The following is a 19806-nucleotide window of genomic DNA, read 5'->3' as shown; positions in this document are numbered from 1 at the left end:
ATCTAAACATCTTCCTGGAGTCTTTCCTGAATCCCTTATAAGTTAGAGCTAGGTTGCCCCTGAAATTATTTTGTCTTTACTTTGGATATCCATTATCTCCATTAATAAGTCCACATGTTTCCATTCCCTTAGATTATATAAAGTAAGATCTTTGAGGACAGGAATTGTTTTGTATAATTTTTGTTTTTGTGGGCTTTTTTCTTTTCTCACCCTATCTCCTAGCACTGTGCCCAACACACAGTAGGAATTTGATAAATTCATGTTTAATGATTGACTGATTAATGGTCCTATCCCACTTATATTTTATGCTATTAACAAACTTTGGTGATTAGGGGGAAGTATTCCTTATTTCTTCTCATACTTTTTTTGATTCTTACCTAGAGTCATTTCAATGGAATAAGAAATCAGTGCCTATTCCACTAACCACCTACTGAAGGCAGTTTCTATTTGTTCAAGGTCATCATGGCCAGGGAAAAAGGCACTGAAAGTATGATGGGGAAACATTTTTAGATAATATCATTAAACGGCACTTTTAAAGATAAGACAGTCCTTGGTCCTAGAACTAAGGCTTAGTGGGAAATCACCACCAAAGATCATTGTTATTTTATAAATCTTAGCTTCAAGGTAGTCTCTTTTCACAACTAAAATAATCTCAAACCTAGACCTCATCTTGGTCAGTCAGCCAATCAACACACCTTTATTAAGTGTTGACTATGTGTGAGATTATATGCTAAATGATGAAGATATAAAGAAAATAAAAATGCCTTTGATTTCAAGGACTGTACATTCTAACAGGGTAAAGGGGGAGCAGTGCATATATAAATTATATATAAAGGTAGATGAGAGGGAAAGGCATTGGCATTTGAGAGTTACTAGGAGAGGTCTCTTATAAGAGAAATGACTTTAGCTATGTCTTGAAGGAAGCATAAAAGGTGAAGGTGAGATAAAGTGGGAACAGTCCTTTAAGTTTCAGGAACTATTTTCATTTTTTTGTTTGATCTATAACTTGATACTCATGGACCTACCCACTGGACTCATCTGAGAAATATTTTAACTTGATTTACCTCCTTCCACTATAGTGGTCATAGTCCCTTGAAAAACCCTAGTGTAACTTGCCACATTTGCTACTCTTCTTGTGGCTTAGTCTCTGTGGTCAATTCTGTTCAGATAAGGCTGCATATGCTCAACTCTTTGCTTATATAATGGCCAGAATCTAAACTCATCTAACTCCTAGCTTCCTGGTTTCCTTCAAGTCTCAGTCATACTCCCCTTTCCTGCCAGTAACCTTCTTGGTCTCCCACTACTAGTGCTTCCTATTTGTGATTCCCTTCAATTTACACTGCATACATCTTAAATGAAGATGGTGGTTTCTGTCTGTTAATATCCTGAGAGGTCCTTGAGATCAAGGTCATGTTTTCCCTTTCTTTGTATCTCTAGTGCTTAGCACAATGACCGACACTGTGCATAGAAACCACTTAACAAATGCTTGGCAATGGCCTAGAAAACCAGAAGACCAATTCAAAGGCAACTCCTAAGCCTGAGGCTAGGAGAGATTGATATTTGACCTAAAAGATCTCAAAGATCTAAAAAGAACCAAATATCTCCAAATGATAAAGGAGGGGACAAGTGGTGAAAGGAATCATTTTGTGTAAGGAGGAAGCAAGGACAGGGCCAGGGTTATATCATATGTAGGAACGAAAAGCATCAGGGATGCCAACTCCTTCCAAGATGAATATAGGGAAATGATCATTTCTCTTGCAGTTTGTCCCTGTGCAATCTCACTGATGTCTGTTGTCAAGATCTTTCCTCTGCTCTCAAGAATAACCGAAGTCTTATTCATTTGGACCTGGGATGTAACAATCTAAGCAATAATGGAGTGAAGCTGTTGTGTGAGGCCTTAGAAAATCAAGACTGTAATTTACAGTCTCTGGAGTAAGTCACATACTTCCTTTTATTAAAATATCCTGTGTGTTTGGTAGGTAGAAGGTTGGGAGATGAAATAACAACATGTATTAGAGAAGAGAAGCTGAGAGTTGGTTCTCACATATCTCTGAAGAAGGTCATGGTAATAGTCCTTTCTTTTTCTTTTTTGTTTTAGTATCAGTTTCTGAGTAACAGAGGTTTGTCCTCCAACATATGACAAACCCAACAGATTTCTCTGATTCTTTGTATTTAAATATACTAGGAATAAAGGGAAAGAGCACTATTGATTGAATGAATATTGACCTCTTGAAAGTTTTGCCCTTTTTGGCCAGATTATAAGATCTGGCCTAATGGAGGCCCATGAATAAATTTCAGGGTTCCCGTGAACTTGAATTTCAATATATTTATTACAATTAATATATTTATTATTTGTAAACCTATTTATTTTATGCATTGAAAATATTATCATGAGAAGGGAGTCGTAAACTTTACCTGACTATCAAAGGAGTCCATGATAATAATAAACTATGAACCCCTGTTCTAGAGATCTTCAACCCTTCCACAAACTTTTGAGTCTTTGGTCTGTAGATAAACTTCAGAATATCTATGAATCTGAAAAATAAAAGAAAAACACCTCTTTGTTTTCACAGACCTTTAACTGGAATGTAGGCAATAAATATTCTGGGAAGAAAAAAACTAAGTCTGAATCAAGCTCTGCCTAATATCAGACACTGAGCTAAACCCTTTACAAATATCTCATTTGATCCCTGGATGTAGATATTTTTATTATCTCTATTTTACAGTTGAGGAAACTGGGGCAAATAGAAGTTAAGTGGCTGCCTAGATTACACGGCTAGTAAATATCTGAGACTAGATTTAAATTCACATCTTGCTAATCCAGGCCCAGTATGCTACTCAGTGCCATAGCTAGCTACGTCTTATGGGCTTCTCTAGATTGACAAAGGAGTCCATGACACCCAAAATGGTCAAGAGTTCTTCTGCTAAAGAGGCAGGAGAGGGAGATATGAGAGAAGAGACTATTAGACTGGGGGTGGGCATGGATATTGCCAAAGAAAGGTTGTACATGAAGTCAAAGAGCCATCATTTTAAGTCTTTGCTAAAAGATAAATAGGAAATTAATATTTATTTTGTTCCCCCATTCTTCATCTCCCACTTTTATTTGTATGCTCCATATAGGTTGTGGAACTGCCATCTTTCTGCTGATTGTTGTCATGCTCTCTCCTCTGTTCTCAAGAAAAACCAAAATCTGACCCATCTGAATTTGGGTGCTAATTCCCTGCAAAATAGTGGAGTAAAAGTGTTATGTGAGGCTCTGAGAAACCAGAATTGCAAATTACAGGAACTGAAGTAAGTTCTCTCAAGCTTTCTTTGTATAAGATTCCCCTATCCCTTTTTGGGTAAATAGAGGATGCTAGAGTCTGAGACTGAGATTAAAAAGGCTCTGCTGAAGAACAGACAAGGAAGTCAGTGATGAAAGCAGAGAACCTTTTTTTATTAAGGGAATAATCTAAAGGAAGATCATAAGGTTTAATTGGAATACAGTAACAATAATCCAATAGCCCTAGGGGAGCCCAGTGGTAAAAGTCTTCTAGACTAAGGAAGCGTCTATGAGCATTTTGTATTGAAGCTGGCACCAACACTTTTCAACTAGAGCACTTTCCAATATCCCACTATACTTACATTCAGACTGACATCTTCAAAGATTACTGTGAAAAGTCAGGAAAGTCATAAAACCATGGATGCTACCAGAGTTGGCAAAATGATCTTTTAGGTAGAATTCTGTTACATTTTTAATCCTTTGATATCTCCCTTCCAGTGACCTTAGTTGATAAATCCACTTAGACCCACCTGGTCCAGAGCTTGCTCCTCCCTAGAAAAATCTGAATGTCTCTGGTTCTATAACTTTCATGACTCCCGAACCAAGGAAACCTCCATGAGCCCTAATTTGAGCTGCCCTGAAGTAAAGACTTGGCATCCTTTTTTTAATTTAAATTTTATTTTTCCAATTATATTCATAGGTAGTTTTCAATATTCATCCATATGCAAGTTTATAAGTTCCATATTTTTCCATTCCCCTCCCTTCACTCCTGCTTCCCCATGCAGAGGCCTCTGATAGGTCCATGTAAACACATATCACATAGAATGGGACACATTCTATGGCTGTCCTCATAGAATTATAAATTACTTACCCTCCCAATCTAGTCACTGATGAAATGATACCTTAGATAATGAAGAAACAGATTCATGGTTTGGTAGTATTATAAGGTAAAGAAAAGAGGAAAAATGAAGGCAAAATGAGCAAAGTTAACCATAACAATCATGAAGTAATACTAAGATAGACCCTTGAGTGATTAGTATTAGTAGCATAACCATAGCTCAAATCATAAGACAAATATTGAGTTGGGACATAGTCAAGGACTCTGCCATTGGTTAGGATTTAAGCATCTTTTCAAAACAGGTAGAAGATAAGATTAATGATGTAAACTTAGGCCTTGAGTTGGTAAGGAAGAAAGAAAATCAGAATAGAAAAGATATTAGACTGATACTATATCTATATCTATAGATAGATAGATAGATAGATAGATAGATAGATAGATATAGAAATACATACATACATACATATATAAAATGTTCAAAGGGACTATTAGAAGGTGTATCTTCCCAGGGAGAAGCAGAAAATAAATAATTCTTGGCAATGAAGTTGTCCTTTGCCATCTCTACAGGTTGTCTAAGTGCCTTATCACAGCAGCAGGATGTCGGGATCTCTCCTCTGCACTCAAGAGCAGTCAAAGTCTGATACATCTAAATCTTACAGGTAATGGCCTAGGTGATGAAGGAGTGAAGCTTCTGTTCGAGACTTTGAAAAACCAGGATAATAAACTGCAGAAACTAACGTGAGTCCCAAACATTATTTATGTAAAGTTCATTTGTGGGTTTGAGGGGGGCAGAAAAAAGCATTCAGGTGACAAGTATGAATAGGGGAAAGTTGGCTTGATAGAAAGCATCTGAACCAGAATTAGAGATCACCAGTCTGACTCCTGATGAAGGCCAAAAGGATTGAAGATTTTTCTCAGAACATTTTCCTATGAAACTCTCATTCCTCTGTGCATGATGTTATTTGTATAGTATTAGTCTTTTTTAATAATTATGATGAAAAAATATACACTTTCCAAAAACTCAATTTTTCTTTGTTTAGAACAATATTCAGCTTCTTGTTATGGACTAATGTAAATAAATGCATATTTAGTTTTTCTGTTATATCAAAGAATCTATATAGATATACCACAGCACATATCTGGTCTAGTACAACATACATGTTTTCAATAAGTAAGTCCATGGGAAGACAATTACAAAGTATACAAAAAGTAACAACCTTTGATTTGAAAAAGCTTAGGAGATAATATTTGTAAAACTTTGCAAACCTTTAATCACTATCTAAATGTTAAATATTTGCAAGGAAGGAATCTTTCTTAAATTTCTTCTTCAGGGTCAAATTTGCTTGACTACCACTATCAGACTATGTTTGGAACACACAGGGAAATCCTTGCAGACTAAGGAAAAAAGAAATCATTAAAACTAACCAACACATATACCCCATATGTAATAATCCAGACCCATAGTTTTCGCATCTCTGAAACAAAGAAGTCGTTTTCCAAAGACAAGTTTGGTAATTATAATTAACAAGTCAATAATCATTTATAAAAAAAAAGCTTTAATTAATCAGTCAGTAAGTATTGTCATTTTGCTAGGTACTGCAGATACAAAGACAAGAATGAAAAAATATCTTGTTTTCAAGGAGCTTCCATTCTCTCAGAGAAAAAAAGGGTACATGTAAATGCAAACAAAATAATACACAAAGTGATAAAGGCATGTCAGAAGCTGGGGCAATTGAGAAGAACTTGGTTGCACTATGTTGAACTTCGAAGAAAACTAGGGTTTCTGAGAAGTGGAAGACTACATCTAGTTTTAAAGCCAGAGGGACCTTAGAGTTTATCTAAACCAACTCCCTAATTTTACAGATGAAGAAACTGAGTTAGACAGATGAGGTGACTTGCCCATGGCCAGCTTAAAATGGAAGACCCTGAACTCAGTTCCTCTGACATCTGAATCAACTCCTTTGCCAACTATAAGCAAAGAAATTATTCTAGGTATGACAGATAGCAAGGTCAAAAGGATTTAAATTAAGGATTATAGCATTATAATAAGCCTTGAAAGATAGGTTAGAGCTAAGTTATGAAGTACTTAAAATGGCCAACAGAGAGTTTACATTTAGTCCTAGATATATTAAGAATCCATTAAGGTTCATTTAATAGTCAATGACATGGACAAACCAATGTTTTGAAAAAGTCACTTTGTCAATATGCATCGGATGAATTGCAGAGGGGGGAGAAATGAAGAGCAAGATCAACTAAGAGACAATCGTAATGGTCTAAATTATAATAATATAATTATTATGAAATTATCACCATAATTGCAAAATGATCAGTATAAATAATTATAGCATAATAATTATTATAAATAGTTGAAAATTATGTTGCTAGATAATAATATAACAATGAGAGGAAAACAAGAACCTGAACCAATGTAATGCCTATTTCAGCAGAGAAGGGAACAGAGATAAGAGATAATGAGGAACAGTGGTATCTAAAGTCTTGAATTTAGAATCAAGAAGAGATGAATTCAAATATGGTCTCAGACACTTACAGACTATTTGACCCAGGATAAGACATTTCGCTTTCCTCAGTCTCAGTTTCCTCATCTGTAAAACTGGGTTAACCCCTAGGGTGACTATGAGCATCAAATGAAATAACATATTTAAAGTGTTTTGAAACCATTGAAGTGCTATATAAATGCTAGCTTTTATTTGTTGCTATAGAGATAAAATCCACAAGATGTGACATCTATTTGGATATGTGGGGCAAAAGAGAGGAAATAATCACTGTGTATGACAGCAAGACTGTAAATCTGTATAGCTGAGAAGATGGTAGCACTTTTAAAAGAAATTTTGGGAAAATTGGAAAAAGGGGAATGTTTAGGAGAAAAGATAATGAGTTCTTTTTTGGATATGTTGAGTTTAAGATGTCTACAGGCTATCCAATTTGAAATTTCCAACATTAGGTGACATACATCTGGAGCTCAGCAAAGAGCAATGTCATCTAAAGAGAGATGATAGTCAAACCCAGGGGAGATGATGAGATCACTGAGAGAGCAGACAAAGAGAGAGGAGAAAAAGTATTCAGTACTTGGGGGTAGCCATGATAGGAAGAGAAGTATTTAGTAAATTATATTTGAGAAGAGGTAGATATGTGAGAAGAGCAACAAGACAGCAGTGTCATAGACTTTAGTTTGACATTATTATTCTTGACCTTTGAACTAGTAAATAGGCATTTTACATAGACATATTTATATATTCACACAAATATATACACTTGTATCAACAAAGTACAGAGGAAATGAAAGAAATCTGGGATGCTTCTGTAATGTATAATTTCCCTTTTCCTTTCTTCTTTGTATTTATTTGATCTTTGATACAAAATGGGGAAAGGACTCTCAGTTCCCAACCCTCCCTTTATATAGATATACTCTGTATTGGATAAGAAGGAATAATAGGTCATTAGTGATGGAAATAAGAATGATAATTAAGTATTGTATTTCCACAGGCTGGATAAGTGGAAATTAAGTGCAGATACTCAGAAAATTCAGGATGAACTGAGACAGAGCAAACCTCATCTAATCATTGAGAATTCAAGTCTGCTTTGATTGTCTTCTCTGGGAGGTGGGAGAAATATGAAGTTTTGGTGGAGAAGAAAAAAGTGACAGAAACCTTCTGCTGAATTATTAACTGAAAATTTTTCTTTTATGATGATTTGGAGATGGTTTGGATAATTGAAAGTCTTGTAAAATGAAAGCAATGTTTGAGATAAGTTCTCCATATGGTTCTGCCCCAGTGCTATCTTTTAAAGTGATTTTCAGGAATGATGATAAAGACAGATCTGAAAAACTGTAGATGGCATCAGACCTGAGGATAAGAAATTCAGTTTTCTTATTCTGTACAAAAAATAGATATGACCCTGACTCCAGAAAGACTTGTATTTCCTACTGTTGGTTTGAACTACTTGGTTGATTGTTCTCTTATTCTGTGGATCGGTCACTATGGATTTATAACCTCTTTTTCAAGCCTTTAACATTTTCTAATTACCCTCTTCTCCCTGAAACTCTTCTCTCAGTTTTTGTGACACTGTTCTGTCTTGATTCTCCTATTTGAATGAATGTTCCTTTTTAGTTGGTTTTGTTGGATCTTCATTCATGTAACCATAATTGTCTATCAAGACTTTGTCTAAGGACCTCTGCTATTCTCCATCTATATGGTGATTTTATCATTTCAAATGAAGTCAGTGATCATCTTTATGCAGATGACTATCAGTTTTATCAAGTTTCTAAACAGGTTTTCCTTAATTCCTCACTCAACTCTTCATATGAATCTACTGACAAATCCTATAAATTTTATTTTCATAGCATCCTTAATAATTATATCTTCTCTCTTTCTCCACCCTAGTGCAGAGTCCCTTCCTACAATTGGATTATTACAATAGCCTTCTGGTTGGACTCCCTGCTTCACATCTCACTTCACAAGAGACCATCTTCCACTTAGTGGAAGTGATCTTCTTACCTGAAGGTGTATCCATGTCACTCTCCTACTTAATAAACTCCATTGGCTGCCCCTAAGGTCAATGATAAAATCCTCTATTTGGCTTTTAAAGTTCTTCATAAATTGGAGCTTTTCTTTCTTCTTGACACTTTACTCCTCCACATATTCTACAATCCAGTATTAGTGACTTTGCTTCTCTTTCTATAAGACACTCTCTCTTCCCCATTATTTTTCGCTGTCCATTGCCAGGCCCTCCTTATCTCTACCTGATTTTCTTAGCTTACTATTATAAGCTAAATTCCCATTATTTGCAAGAAACCTTCTCCAGTTCCCATCTTTAAACCCATTCCTTTCCTCAGAAATTTATTCTTCCTGTATCTTGTATGAACATAGTTGTTTACATTATTGGTCCTCCATTAGATTCAGGTCCTTGAGAGCAAGGACAGTTTTTGCCTTTGTTTGCACCTTCAGAACCTGACCCATACTAAGTGAGAAATAAAGTCATATTTACTTGAACATTTAGTTGAGACTTGTTGAGATAATATGCTACACATTAACTTCATGAATGCATAGATTTTAAAAATGCTTTTATAATCATTAAATTATTTTATTTTCTGCATATATTATTCTCATTTATCACCAATCTAGATTTTAAAAGACATTTTTCTTTCTTCCATTTTTGTCAAGAGTCAAACTGGGAAAGAGTACCCTGGGAAAACAGTATGAAGACTCTGAAGGGGAAAAAAATGATTTACAGTCACTGTGTTGTGCATGGTGTGTGTTATATGTACTTCACTTCCATTGTATTTTTTGATTGAGTATACTCTTTAAATGAATTCTGTGTATATTTGTGGGTCCCATTCAGCTCTCAAACACTTGTACTACTGAACAATCTCCAAGGCAAGCTATTCTATTTTTGAACAGTTCTAGTTTTCAGATGCAAACCCACTATTGGGAAACACTTCCTGTTTTGTCAATGCTGCACTCTGGTTCCCATTTTGTCTTCTGGGGCCAAAGTGTGGCAAAGAATGCTTCTTCTTCATAATAGAAAGCAACATATTTAAAGATAATTGTTATCCTTCCCTTTCCAGGAATTTGCCAGAACAGTACTGATCTTATGAGGGTTGGGTGTTAAATTATTACTCATAAGAATTTATTGCCTCAGAAATTGGCAGCCATAAACTGGGGTTCATTCATTGTTTTGTTGATCTAATCTTAAAGGAGTGATGGAATATAGCAACGTAGATTGCACTGAATTGTATTACACCTACTTTTTGTTTTCTAAAAGCTAGTTATTAAACATTTCCATGCACATGCTTGCATTCCACCAGCTTTTGTTCTTATCCAGGTTAAACATTTCTAGTGTCTTCACGTGGTCCTCCTGTGGCCTATTATAACCTATCCTTACTTCTAGTTGACTTCCCCTTTACTGACAAACTCCAGTTGTTTGTTCACATTATAAAAGCTTAGCACATAGAATCAGACACATATCCATTGTACTCTGCCCTTTTCAATTAAAGACATATTCATTATGATCTGTTCAGTAGATGTTGTACTTTTATTAATCTTGGGGAAGACTATATTAAGTCTTTTTCCTATCATATCACAGTAAACAACACTGGGGAAAAATCCACTAGAACCCAACATGATTTTTTCCGCAAATATTTATCTGATCATATCTCTCCTAACATTTGTGTCTATTGATTTTTTTTAAGGTTTTTGCAAGGCAATGGGGTTAAGTGGTTTACCCACTTAAGTGGCTTACCCACTAGGTAATTATTAAGTGTCTGAGGTCAGATTTGAACTCAGGTCCTCCTGACTCCAGGGCCAGTGCTCTATCCATTGTGCCACCTAATCACCCTTATTGATTTCTTTTAACCAAGTGCAAAACCTGAAAATTCACAGAGTTAAATGTAGCTTGGCTGCAGGTTAGCAAATTAACCAAGGTAATAGCTCCCAGCCTATTATGATCTTTTGGATATTAACTCCAAATGCTAATTCTGAGATCTAATGTTTTAGCATTCCCATATTCGAGCTTAGTCATGAACAAGGAAGGCCTTTTAACAGATAAAGATATAGAGGAGCTCCTCAAATCTTCATGGAGATAAATATGGATCTTATAGGATTTGGGGGTTTTGAATAAGTACAAAAGAAGGAGGGCTTTTCACTAGGAGAATAAAATAGCTAAAGTCATAGACATAAAAACAATCATACTTCTGCTAATCTAATGATGGCACTAGACCATCAGCTATTTTCTCTATTGCATTATAAGCAGCTGATATACTTAGGCTTATACTTATAGTGTTATCTCTGTTGTACTGCTAAATGTTCCAATCTCCACTGAACCTCCTTGCTTGGGTCTCTGCTATTGCTCTAACACTGCCAACTGCTGTATGAAAGATGTTAAACATTTTTCTACAAAGGGATAACTGTCTTAAAAGCACATAATCTCAAGTTAAGATAACTCCTTTGTGTTAAACCCCAACCACATCTGACCAGTCAGCCAGTTAGTAAAGGAAATGAGTCTTAGAGTTCTGTGTTCAGGCATTTTTTATTCATGTCTGACTCTTTTTAACCCCATTTGTTTTGTTTTTGTTTTTTGCCAAAGATACCACAATGTTTTGTCATTTCCTTCTCCAGTTCATTTTACAGATGAAGAAATTGAAGCAAAAGGAGTTAAGTGAGTCAGGGTCACATAGCTAGTAAGCACCTGAGACCAGATTTAGAATTAGGATTTAGGACCCCAGGCCCAGAACAAAATCCACTACTTCACCTAATTTCATCTTATGGTTAGGTCTATTCATTTTGCCTCTGTGACAACTATAAGTCCTTCCAAATAACCTATTATTTGAGTTAAGATGAGAAAATTCCATTGAACTTCCATCAAACCCATGGTTGCTACCTTGAATTCATGAAAATTATTCTCACAAATTTAGCAAAACTAAAGGGATCAGAAAAAATCCTTTTCCTCATTATAAAGACATTGCTATTCTCTCCACAAACAGAATTAGAAAAGACAGATAAAATTTTGGTTCATAAATTTTTAAAATCATATTTATATAAATAAACATAATACAGCTGTAATAATATTTATCCTATAAAAATAAAATATATGAGTATTCACACATATGTGAGATTAAGAGATTTTTTTAAAGGATACATTGTCAAGGTAAATGAATGGGCAATTTTTAAGAGAAGATGTGGATTGTCAACAACCATCTGAAACCATTCAAGATCACTATATGTGTTACAAAAACAAAATATCTCTAAGTTACCAGTTTTTGAGACAAGGTTGAGACTTGTGAATTTAATAGAGGGGAATTCCCAGTAAGGAACCAAAACATATTACAGTGCACATTGCCACTTTTCTCAAGTGTTCTATAGTTGTCTTGGATACTGAGAGGTTAAATGATTTATAAAGGATCACAAAATCATATGTCAGGGGAAGGCATTGAATTCAGTTCCTTCTGAAACCACTGTCAGGATTTTTTATCCAAACAGAAAAATTCAGTAATGATGAAACTATAAAAGAACAAAATAATAATTCACTATTGGGGCTATAAATTGGCCTGATCATTCTAGAAAGCAATGTAAAATTATACATCTTACAAAACTATTCACACTCAAAGAGGCTATTTGTTAGAGGAGGAGAAATATGTGTATAATTATATATATATATATATATACACATATATATATATAAATATTACATGTAATATTATATATATCCACATATACACACATGCATATGTATATGCACATATATCAAATATATCATAAACATCCAATCATATATACATATGCATATGCATATACCTATACATATACCTATACATATACATATACATATACATATACATATACATAAACATATACATATACACATAAGATTTGAAACAGAAAAGTTAGAAGCAAAACCATATGTTCAATGATAATGAAATGGCTGAAAAAGTTGTGGCAGATTCATTCAAAAAATATTTATCAAACCTCTAATGGCTGTGTGGTTTTGTGCTAATAGGTACAAGAGAACAAGGAAACAAACACATATTGAGCACCTATTCTATATTGAGCACCTACTCTGTACTGAGCACTATGCTAAGTGCTTTACAAATATTATCTTATTTGATCCTCATAACAACCCTGTGAGAAAGGTACTATTTTTATCTCTATTTTACAGGAGAAAACAGGCAAAAAAGATTAAGTGACTTGCTGAGGATTATACAATTTGTAAGTGTCTGAGTCTGAATTTGAACTTAGGTCTTTTTGATCCCAAGTCTAGCACTGTTAGCCATCTGTCTTTATGCCAATGTATATAAATTGATATCATTGTATCATAAGTATAACTCAAAATGGAAGATTTGAAAAAATGGAAAGACATATGAACAATACATATAAGCAAAGTGATTCAGAGTAAATATATACTAATTATAACATTAAAAACAATGAATGTAAATTTATATAAAAGAACCATTATCAATATTACTTCCCTTTCTAAAGGCAATAAGGTACAAGAGTGTGTTTGTGTATATTATAATTAGTCATAATCACATTTTTATATATTTTGCTTAATAGTTTTGCATAAAGATACTTAATTTATATGTGTGGGTTTACTTTCATTTATTATTTTAAAATAAGTTATCAATAAAATTTTTAAGTGGATGTCAGCATTGTCTCACATCCACGTCCTTTTTTCATTCTGTTGTCTATTCCTAGAATGTCATTCTCTCATCTTCTCCTCTTTCTACACATCATTCAAGTCTAAATTCAAATACCACCTTTCCATGAAGTCTTCTCTAATCCCTTTTTATTATGAATATGGATAACGCTTTGTAAGATGGAAAAAATTCAACTTATGTATTTATTTAAAAGAAAACTTTTGAATGTCTTGGGTTAAAGACAGTGAACAACAGTCTAATATAAATTAAACTCATGAATGTTTGTTAATAGAAATATTCTAGGACATTCAAAAAATGAGAAAGTAATGGAGGGAGCAGATTTTGAGGAACAATTGAGGGCTTCTGTTAAGAACACCTTAAGCTTGAAGAAATCCAGATAGATATTTGTATTTGACTATGTTTTTGCATCCTACTACTAGAAATTGAGAATGGAGTCCTACAGAGAGGTTTGTGGATAAAGATATGGTTGTGGGAGCTATCTGCATGAAAATGATAGCTGAAGCCATGGAAGAAGATGGCATGATAAAGGGGCAATATGTCTACACACAAAAATATATTTAATAGTACATCTAATAGTACTAATAAATATTTGTTAAAGTTTCACTAGTCACTTACATTCAACATTACAAAACTGATTACCTTCCCCAAAAAACATGCCCTTCCTCCCAACTTCCTCTTTTCTTTTGTATCATTTCCTCCCAGTTACCTATACCTAAAGCCTTAAGCATTGTTGGATGTAGGAGATAAGAAATAAGGAGGACTTAATTAAGTACAAGTCTCATTGAAAACTAACTCTAGAATAATTATATCATTGATCTATTCTTTTTACCAAAATAGAAACTATCCATCATCACCTGAGGGCTTGATGACTTCTCATCTGCTCTATCATAATGGAATAGTAGCTTCTTTTGCTTCTTCTAGTCTCTCCACTCTCCAATTTATACTCCACTTAGTGGGCATATAATGCTTCCCAAAGATAAATCTGAAAAGCAACCATTTTCTTAAGAATCAAGTAATATGTTAACATGCTAATATTAATTTACACAGTCTTTGAAATAAATATATTTGGTAACTGGTATAAATGACAAGTGTTAGAGGTACATATAATAATGGCACTGCCATAGCCATAGCCACTAACATCTGACTCATTTCTATGCCTTCTTCAGTTATAAAATAGCCAATTATAAAGCAACCAAGAGATGGTGCCACAACCATTAAGAATGAGCTTACTCCCCTCTTAGTACATATAGGTTGTCTCCTAATAGTAGGAAAATAATTTGGCACTGAGGTGTAAGAGAGAGTTAGATCTATGATCTGGAACATACTTTGCATTAACAAAAATATAAAAACTGGTTAATATCTATTCTATAAGCCCTAACACTATTACTGGGATTCTTCCTTAATTAGTTAGGACCTTCCTCATTCACAGAATATTACACTGTTTATAGCCATGTGAATTATTGAAATAATCAAGCAAGATAGGTTAAAATCAGGGCAGCTAGGTGGTGCAGTAGATAGAGCATTGGCCCTCGAGTCAGAAGGACCTGAATTCAAATCTGATCTCAGACACTTAATAATTGCCTAGTTGTGTGATCTTGGGCAAGTCACTCTTAACTCTATTGCCTGAAATTAAAAAAAAGATAGGTTAAAATCAACTTTACTAGTGTAGGCTATGGCAAGAATGTTAATGGATATATGTGAGATACCTTAATATGAGTCAACAATTATACTACAGTAGCTAAACAAAGCAAGCCACCTAAGAACACACTGAAAGAAACAGTGTGTCTAAAAAGAAAATGAAAGTCTTGGTATTCTAACCTGATCAGACATCAAGAGAATTGTTCTCAACTATCCATAGTTCCAGGAAAGAAATTATGTTCTCTCCCTTCACTATTCTGGATTACTTTTCTGGAAGACTTTAAGTTTATCAAATCAGAAATCATTCACAAATCAGCTTTCATTTATCAAAGAGAAAGGAATTTGAAGAGGTATCTTTAGCCATCTAAAGAGGTTATGATGTGGGGAAAAGTATTAAACTTTTTCCTTTTTTCCTCAAAGTATCAAACTACGAGTGATGAATAGACAATATAGAAAGGTAAATTTTAGCTTTGATGTAAGAAAACACCACTTAACAAAGTTTCTTCAAAGTGAAATGGTCTTTCCTGGGAGCTGGAGAGCTTCCTCATCTGTAGATTTAAAATATAGATAGGATGAATATGTACTAGTGATCATATAGACAGAAGTTTTTAACTTAGCTTCCTAAAAAACCTGGATAAGGAAAAAATACATCTTTATTTTACTCATTTCTAACTGAAATTTAGCAATTGCATCAATAATGAGCTCTAGAAAAATATGGAGGGAGTCCATAAACTACCCCAGACTACAAAATATGACAATCACACACATTCTCAGAATACAAACCACAAACACACACACACACACACGCATGCACAGACGCACATAAACTTAAAATTCTTGTAGCATAAGCTATAATTAATTAGGAATAGATAGGGATTGACAATTGATAAGGTTCCTTTCAGCTCAAATATTATATGTTTTTAATGACGCAGAGAACATTTATAAGTCCTCCATAATTCTAAAGACTTCATTGGGACAAAGATTTTGATTTTTAAAGATACTTTAAATGTTTTGAAATAAAATTCTGTTCTATGTTAGTGGAAAAAAGTATTCAAATGGAAATATTTTATCATCAGTACTCAGGAAAGCTTAATACATGATTCTCAGGAAGATACTTTATTCCTGATGAACAGTTTTCTTCCTTGGAAAATTGCAAAATGTTTCTTATATTTTCACCTCCCTTTAAGGGATTCCCAAACAGCCATGATGTAACAAATGTAGGATATAAAACCCAATGCAATAGAGTAAGTGGACAGTGATTACCTAAATGAAAAGCCCTCCCAGAGGGACAGGTGTTATATATGTGTTATATCACTGGATAGGAAAGACTAAAAAGCCTTCAGATCTAACATCCTTTAAGTCTTAGTTCAAATTCTGCCTTCTCTAGGAGACTTTCAAATATCCAGAGCTAACAGTATCCTCCCCTATGATACTATGATCAACTCTGTATATAATTTTTGTACCTATTTATTTACATACTGACTCAATTATCAAAGTATAAGCTCCCTGAGGATAAAGTATCAAATTTTTGTCTTTTTTTGTATCCTTAAGTATATAACATAATGCCTGGCACATAATAATAAAAATATTTTTGATTGATTGACATCCCCCAAAAAAGTATAAATACTATGGTGTCATCATTAATATAGAAGCAATTTGACTAAGATGACCATTAGCATGATTTAAGAAATGCAACATACCCCAGTATGTGAGATCAGCCTTACTAGGAATGAATGATAGATATAAAGAAAACACATCAATATGCCCACTTACTTCTGAGCCTGTGCCCTCCATCTGAATTCTCTGTGCTCTATTACAAACACTTGAGTAGGTTTTTTATCTTTTGATGAGTTTTGGCACACATGGTCAGGAATACTGGTAGTCACTGCATTCCACACTCGCTCCCGGATATGCTTTGTCTTCAAACCATAGATAAGAGGGTTCAGCATAGGAGGGATGACTAGGTAGAAGTCAGCCAGCAGCACCTGGGTGTGCAAGGGCACCATCTCCTGCCCCAACCATGCCATATAGATGGACACCATAGCTGGCAAGTAGTAGAGGACCATGACACTCACATGGGAACCACATGTGTTGAGTGCTTTGACCCGTGCATCTTGAGAGGGGAGACTGAATACAGCCCGGAGGATCAAACTGTAGGAGGTAGCAATGAAGGTCACATCAATCCCAACAATGATGAAGGAAACAATCAAACTATAGAGACTGCTGGGCATGTGATCAGCACATGCTAACTTCGCCACAGCCATGTGTTCACAGTAGGAATGCGGGACCACATGGGAGGCACAGTATGGCAGATGGACCACCATCCAGGTCATTGGAGTCATAGCTGCAATAGCTCTTGTTATGATGGCCATGCCCATCCCTATCATGGCCCGTGGTGTGAGTATGGTTTGGTAGTGCAGAGGTTTACAGATGGCTATATAGCGGTCAAAGGCCATGGCCAAGAGCAATCCTGTTTCTACAGCTGTAGTAGCATGGACAATGTACATCTGTGTGAAACATGCAGCAAACCCAATGATGCCATTGCCTGACCAAAAGATATTCAACATCTTTGGGGTCACTGATGTTGACATGACAATATCCACAGCTGCCAGGACACATAGAAAGTGATACATGGGCTCATGCAAAGCACTGTCGGTCCAGATCACAGTCACAATAATAATATTTCCTAATAGAGCTACAGAGTACATGGCACTCAGTGGGACTGCCAGCCAAACATGGACTGCCTCCAGTCCTGGGACACCCAAAAGGATAAAAGTAGCTGTGTTCAGTAATGTGTGGTTAGAGGGAGAGCCCAACATCACAGGGGAGACTTCTTCCCTGAAGACAAAGTCACAAAATTGATCAGAAACCAGAGGTCAGAGGTCTTGATATTTCTATCTGACCAAATATATTTCTCTTACACAACCAAGTGATACTGATCTATTTCTATTTTAATGTTCTGGTCTTTCCTCTTCGAATAAAACATATAAATGACCAGTAACTCACAGAGGCAATATAAGAACACCTTCTCCTATTGGATAATCCTAAGAACTATAAATCGTATTTGACCTGGATTTGTTTATTTGTGTTCTCTGATTTTGCATTTGGGTCTTCTTTTTTCTCTGTGTTTCTGTATCCCCCAATTTTTCTATCTTTGTCTCTGTATCTTTGTCTTTTTGTCTCTATCTCTCTTTATGTACCTATTTGTATTTCTGATTCAAAGTCTCTACCTCTGTCTGTTTCTGTCTCTTCCATTCTTTCTTCTCTCTTTTCCTCCTCCCTCTCTTGCCTCATATTTAGCAAACTTGCATTAAAAACAAGTTTTAAGAATGACTATGATTCCTATCTCCCAGTTCTCCTTTCCTTGAAATGGGAAGGCTCCTTCATTCTCTCCAACTGGGTCATGCTTCATAATCAGAGTCAATCTTTCAGAAAAAGTGCTAAGATGGAAAGACTTGCATGAGCTGATGCTGTATCAGTGATGCTACATGCAGCTTCACTCAATAGTTCAGAGATCAAGGACAATTCTGAGACACCTGCTATAGACAATGCCATCCACATGCGGGGAGTGGGGGAACCTATGAAATATGAATACTGAGTAAAGGATACTACATTTTCTTTTCTTAAACTTTTGGGTTTTTTTTTCTTTCTCATATTTGTTTTCTTTTCCTTTAATTCTATTTCCTCCTTCACAACATTACTAATATGGAAATATGTAAAACACAATTGTACACACAAAACTTTTACCAGATTGTTTGCCTTCACTGGGAGGGGGGCAGGAAGGGAGGGTGGTAGAAAAATGTGGAACCCATAAACTCGCAAATGGATGAATGTTAAAAACCACCTTTGCATGTAATTGGAAAAATAAAATAAAATTTCAGTAAAAAAAAACATGCTAAATATGTGACTGTATTTGAAACAGTAAGTGAGGATAAAGGACAATGTCTTCAGTAATAACTTTCTATTGATCTTCCCTGCATTGGAGCCCCCTCTTCCAGTCAAATTCCATTTTCTAACAGAAGTTAGTCACTTTTTCTAAGAAGGTAATGAGATTAATAGATGACCACATACAGATTTTTACTTGAAATAAGGACAAGGAATTTATCTAAGGTCATATACCTCATAAATAGTCAGGACTAGGATTCAGTTTTAGTGAAAATAACACTAATTGGCAGGTACTTGTGCAGTTAGGTGAAAGAATTCTGGACCTGGAGAGAAAGACCTAAATTCAAATTCTCTTTCTGACACTTATTTTCTTTGGGACTGAGAGAAGCCACTGAACCTCAGCTTCTAAAATTTAAAATGAGAGTAATAACACCTATTTCACAGGATTTGAGGGAAGGTCAAATATAATCATATATGTGCAAGACTGATATTTTATAAATGCTATATAAGTGAAAGTTATTGATAGTATTAAGAATAAATATATAGAACTTCATTTGCAAAGTCCTCTTACATAATGAATTGCAGATCTGTGAGTTGAATGCTGTTATCACCATATTACAAAAAAAAAAATGAAACCGAATTTCACAGAGTTTAAGTGACTTGTCTGTGGATACACAACTAATAAGTGTCCGAGTCAAGATATGAACTCAAGTTTTTGTGACTCCACAGTAAACATTTGTGTCCCATAAGTTTCATAAGGATACTGGTCATTTCAGTTCTTTGGGATTATCTAGGAGAAGAAGGTAGGTAGCCTGAGGGGTTTGGGAGATGAAAATATTAAGAAACTTACCCAAGAGTAATAATGAAAAGACTATAGAAGGAAAATCAATGGTGAAGACCTTCTGATCACAATGGAGAGAGACTGGCAAAAAATAAAACTGAATGAAATCTTCGTGGGTCAGTGGTTTCAATTCCTACTTTATATGGGAAAATGGATGAATCAGGGTAATTGTA

At 35.0% G+C, this 19806-nt stretch overlaps 2 protein-coding genes across 5 annotated transcripts in view; one reads left to right on the top strand and one right to left on the bottom strand.

Moving 5' to 3' along the window:
• The window catches only part of LOC141508618 (NACHT, LRR and PYD domains-containing protein 3-like), a 46156-nt gene extending 27496 nt beyond the window's left edge, over positions 1-18660 (top strand). For 3 of the 4 annotated variants that reach the window (XM_074217395.1, XM_074217394.1, XM_074217397.1), the window contains exons 8-11: positions 1762-1932; positions 3121-3291; positions 4668-4838; positions 7605-18660. In XM_074217395.1, the coding sequence (XP_074073496.1) occupies positions 1762-1932; positions 3121-3291; positions 4668-4838; positions 7605-7704 (613 nt within the window). In that variant the 3' untranslated portion in view covers positions 7705-18660. Of the gene's footprint in view, positions 1-1761; positions 1933-3120; positions 3292-4667; positions 4839-7604 lie in introns of those variants that run through there. The other variant, XM_074217396.1, reaches the window with a different exon arrangement.
• LOC141508619 (olfactory receptor 52I1-like) lies at positions 16629-17860 on the bottom strand. Its single transcript, XM_074217398.1, has one exon. The coding sequence runs from the start codon at positions 17724-17726 to the stop codon at positions 16677-16679; it is 1050 nt and encodes a 349-aa protein (XP_074073499.1). The 5' UTR covers positions 17727-17860; the 3' UTR covers positions 16629-16676.
• Positions 18661-19806: the final 1146 nt, after the last annotated feature.

Source organism: Macrotis lagotis, chromosome 1 (genome assembly GCF_037893015.1).
Source record: "Macrotis lagotis isolate mMagLag1 chromosome 1, bilby.v1.9.chrom.fasta, whole genome shotgun sequence".
Lineage (NCBI taxonomy): Eukaryota > Metazoa > Chordata > Mammalia > Peramelemorphia > Peramelidae > Macrotis > Macrotis lagotis.
Note: the sequence above shows the minus strand (reverse complement) of the source record. Positions and strands in the feature narration are given on the sequence as shown.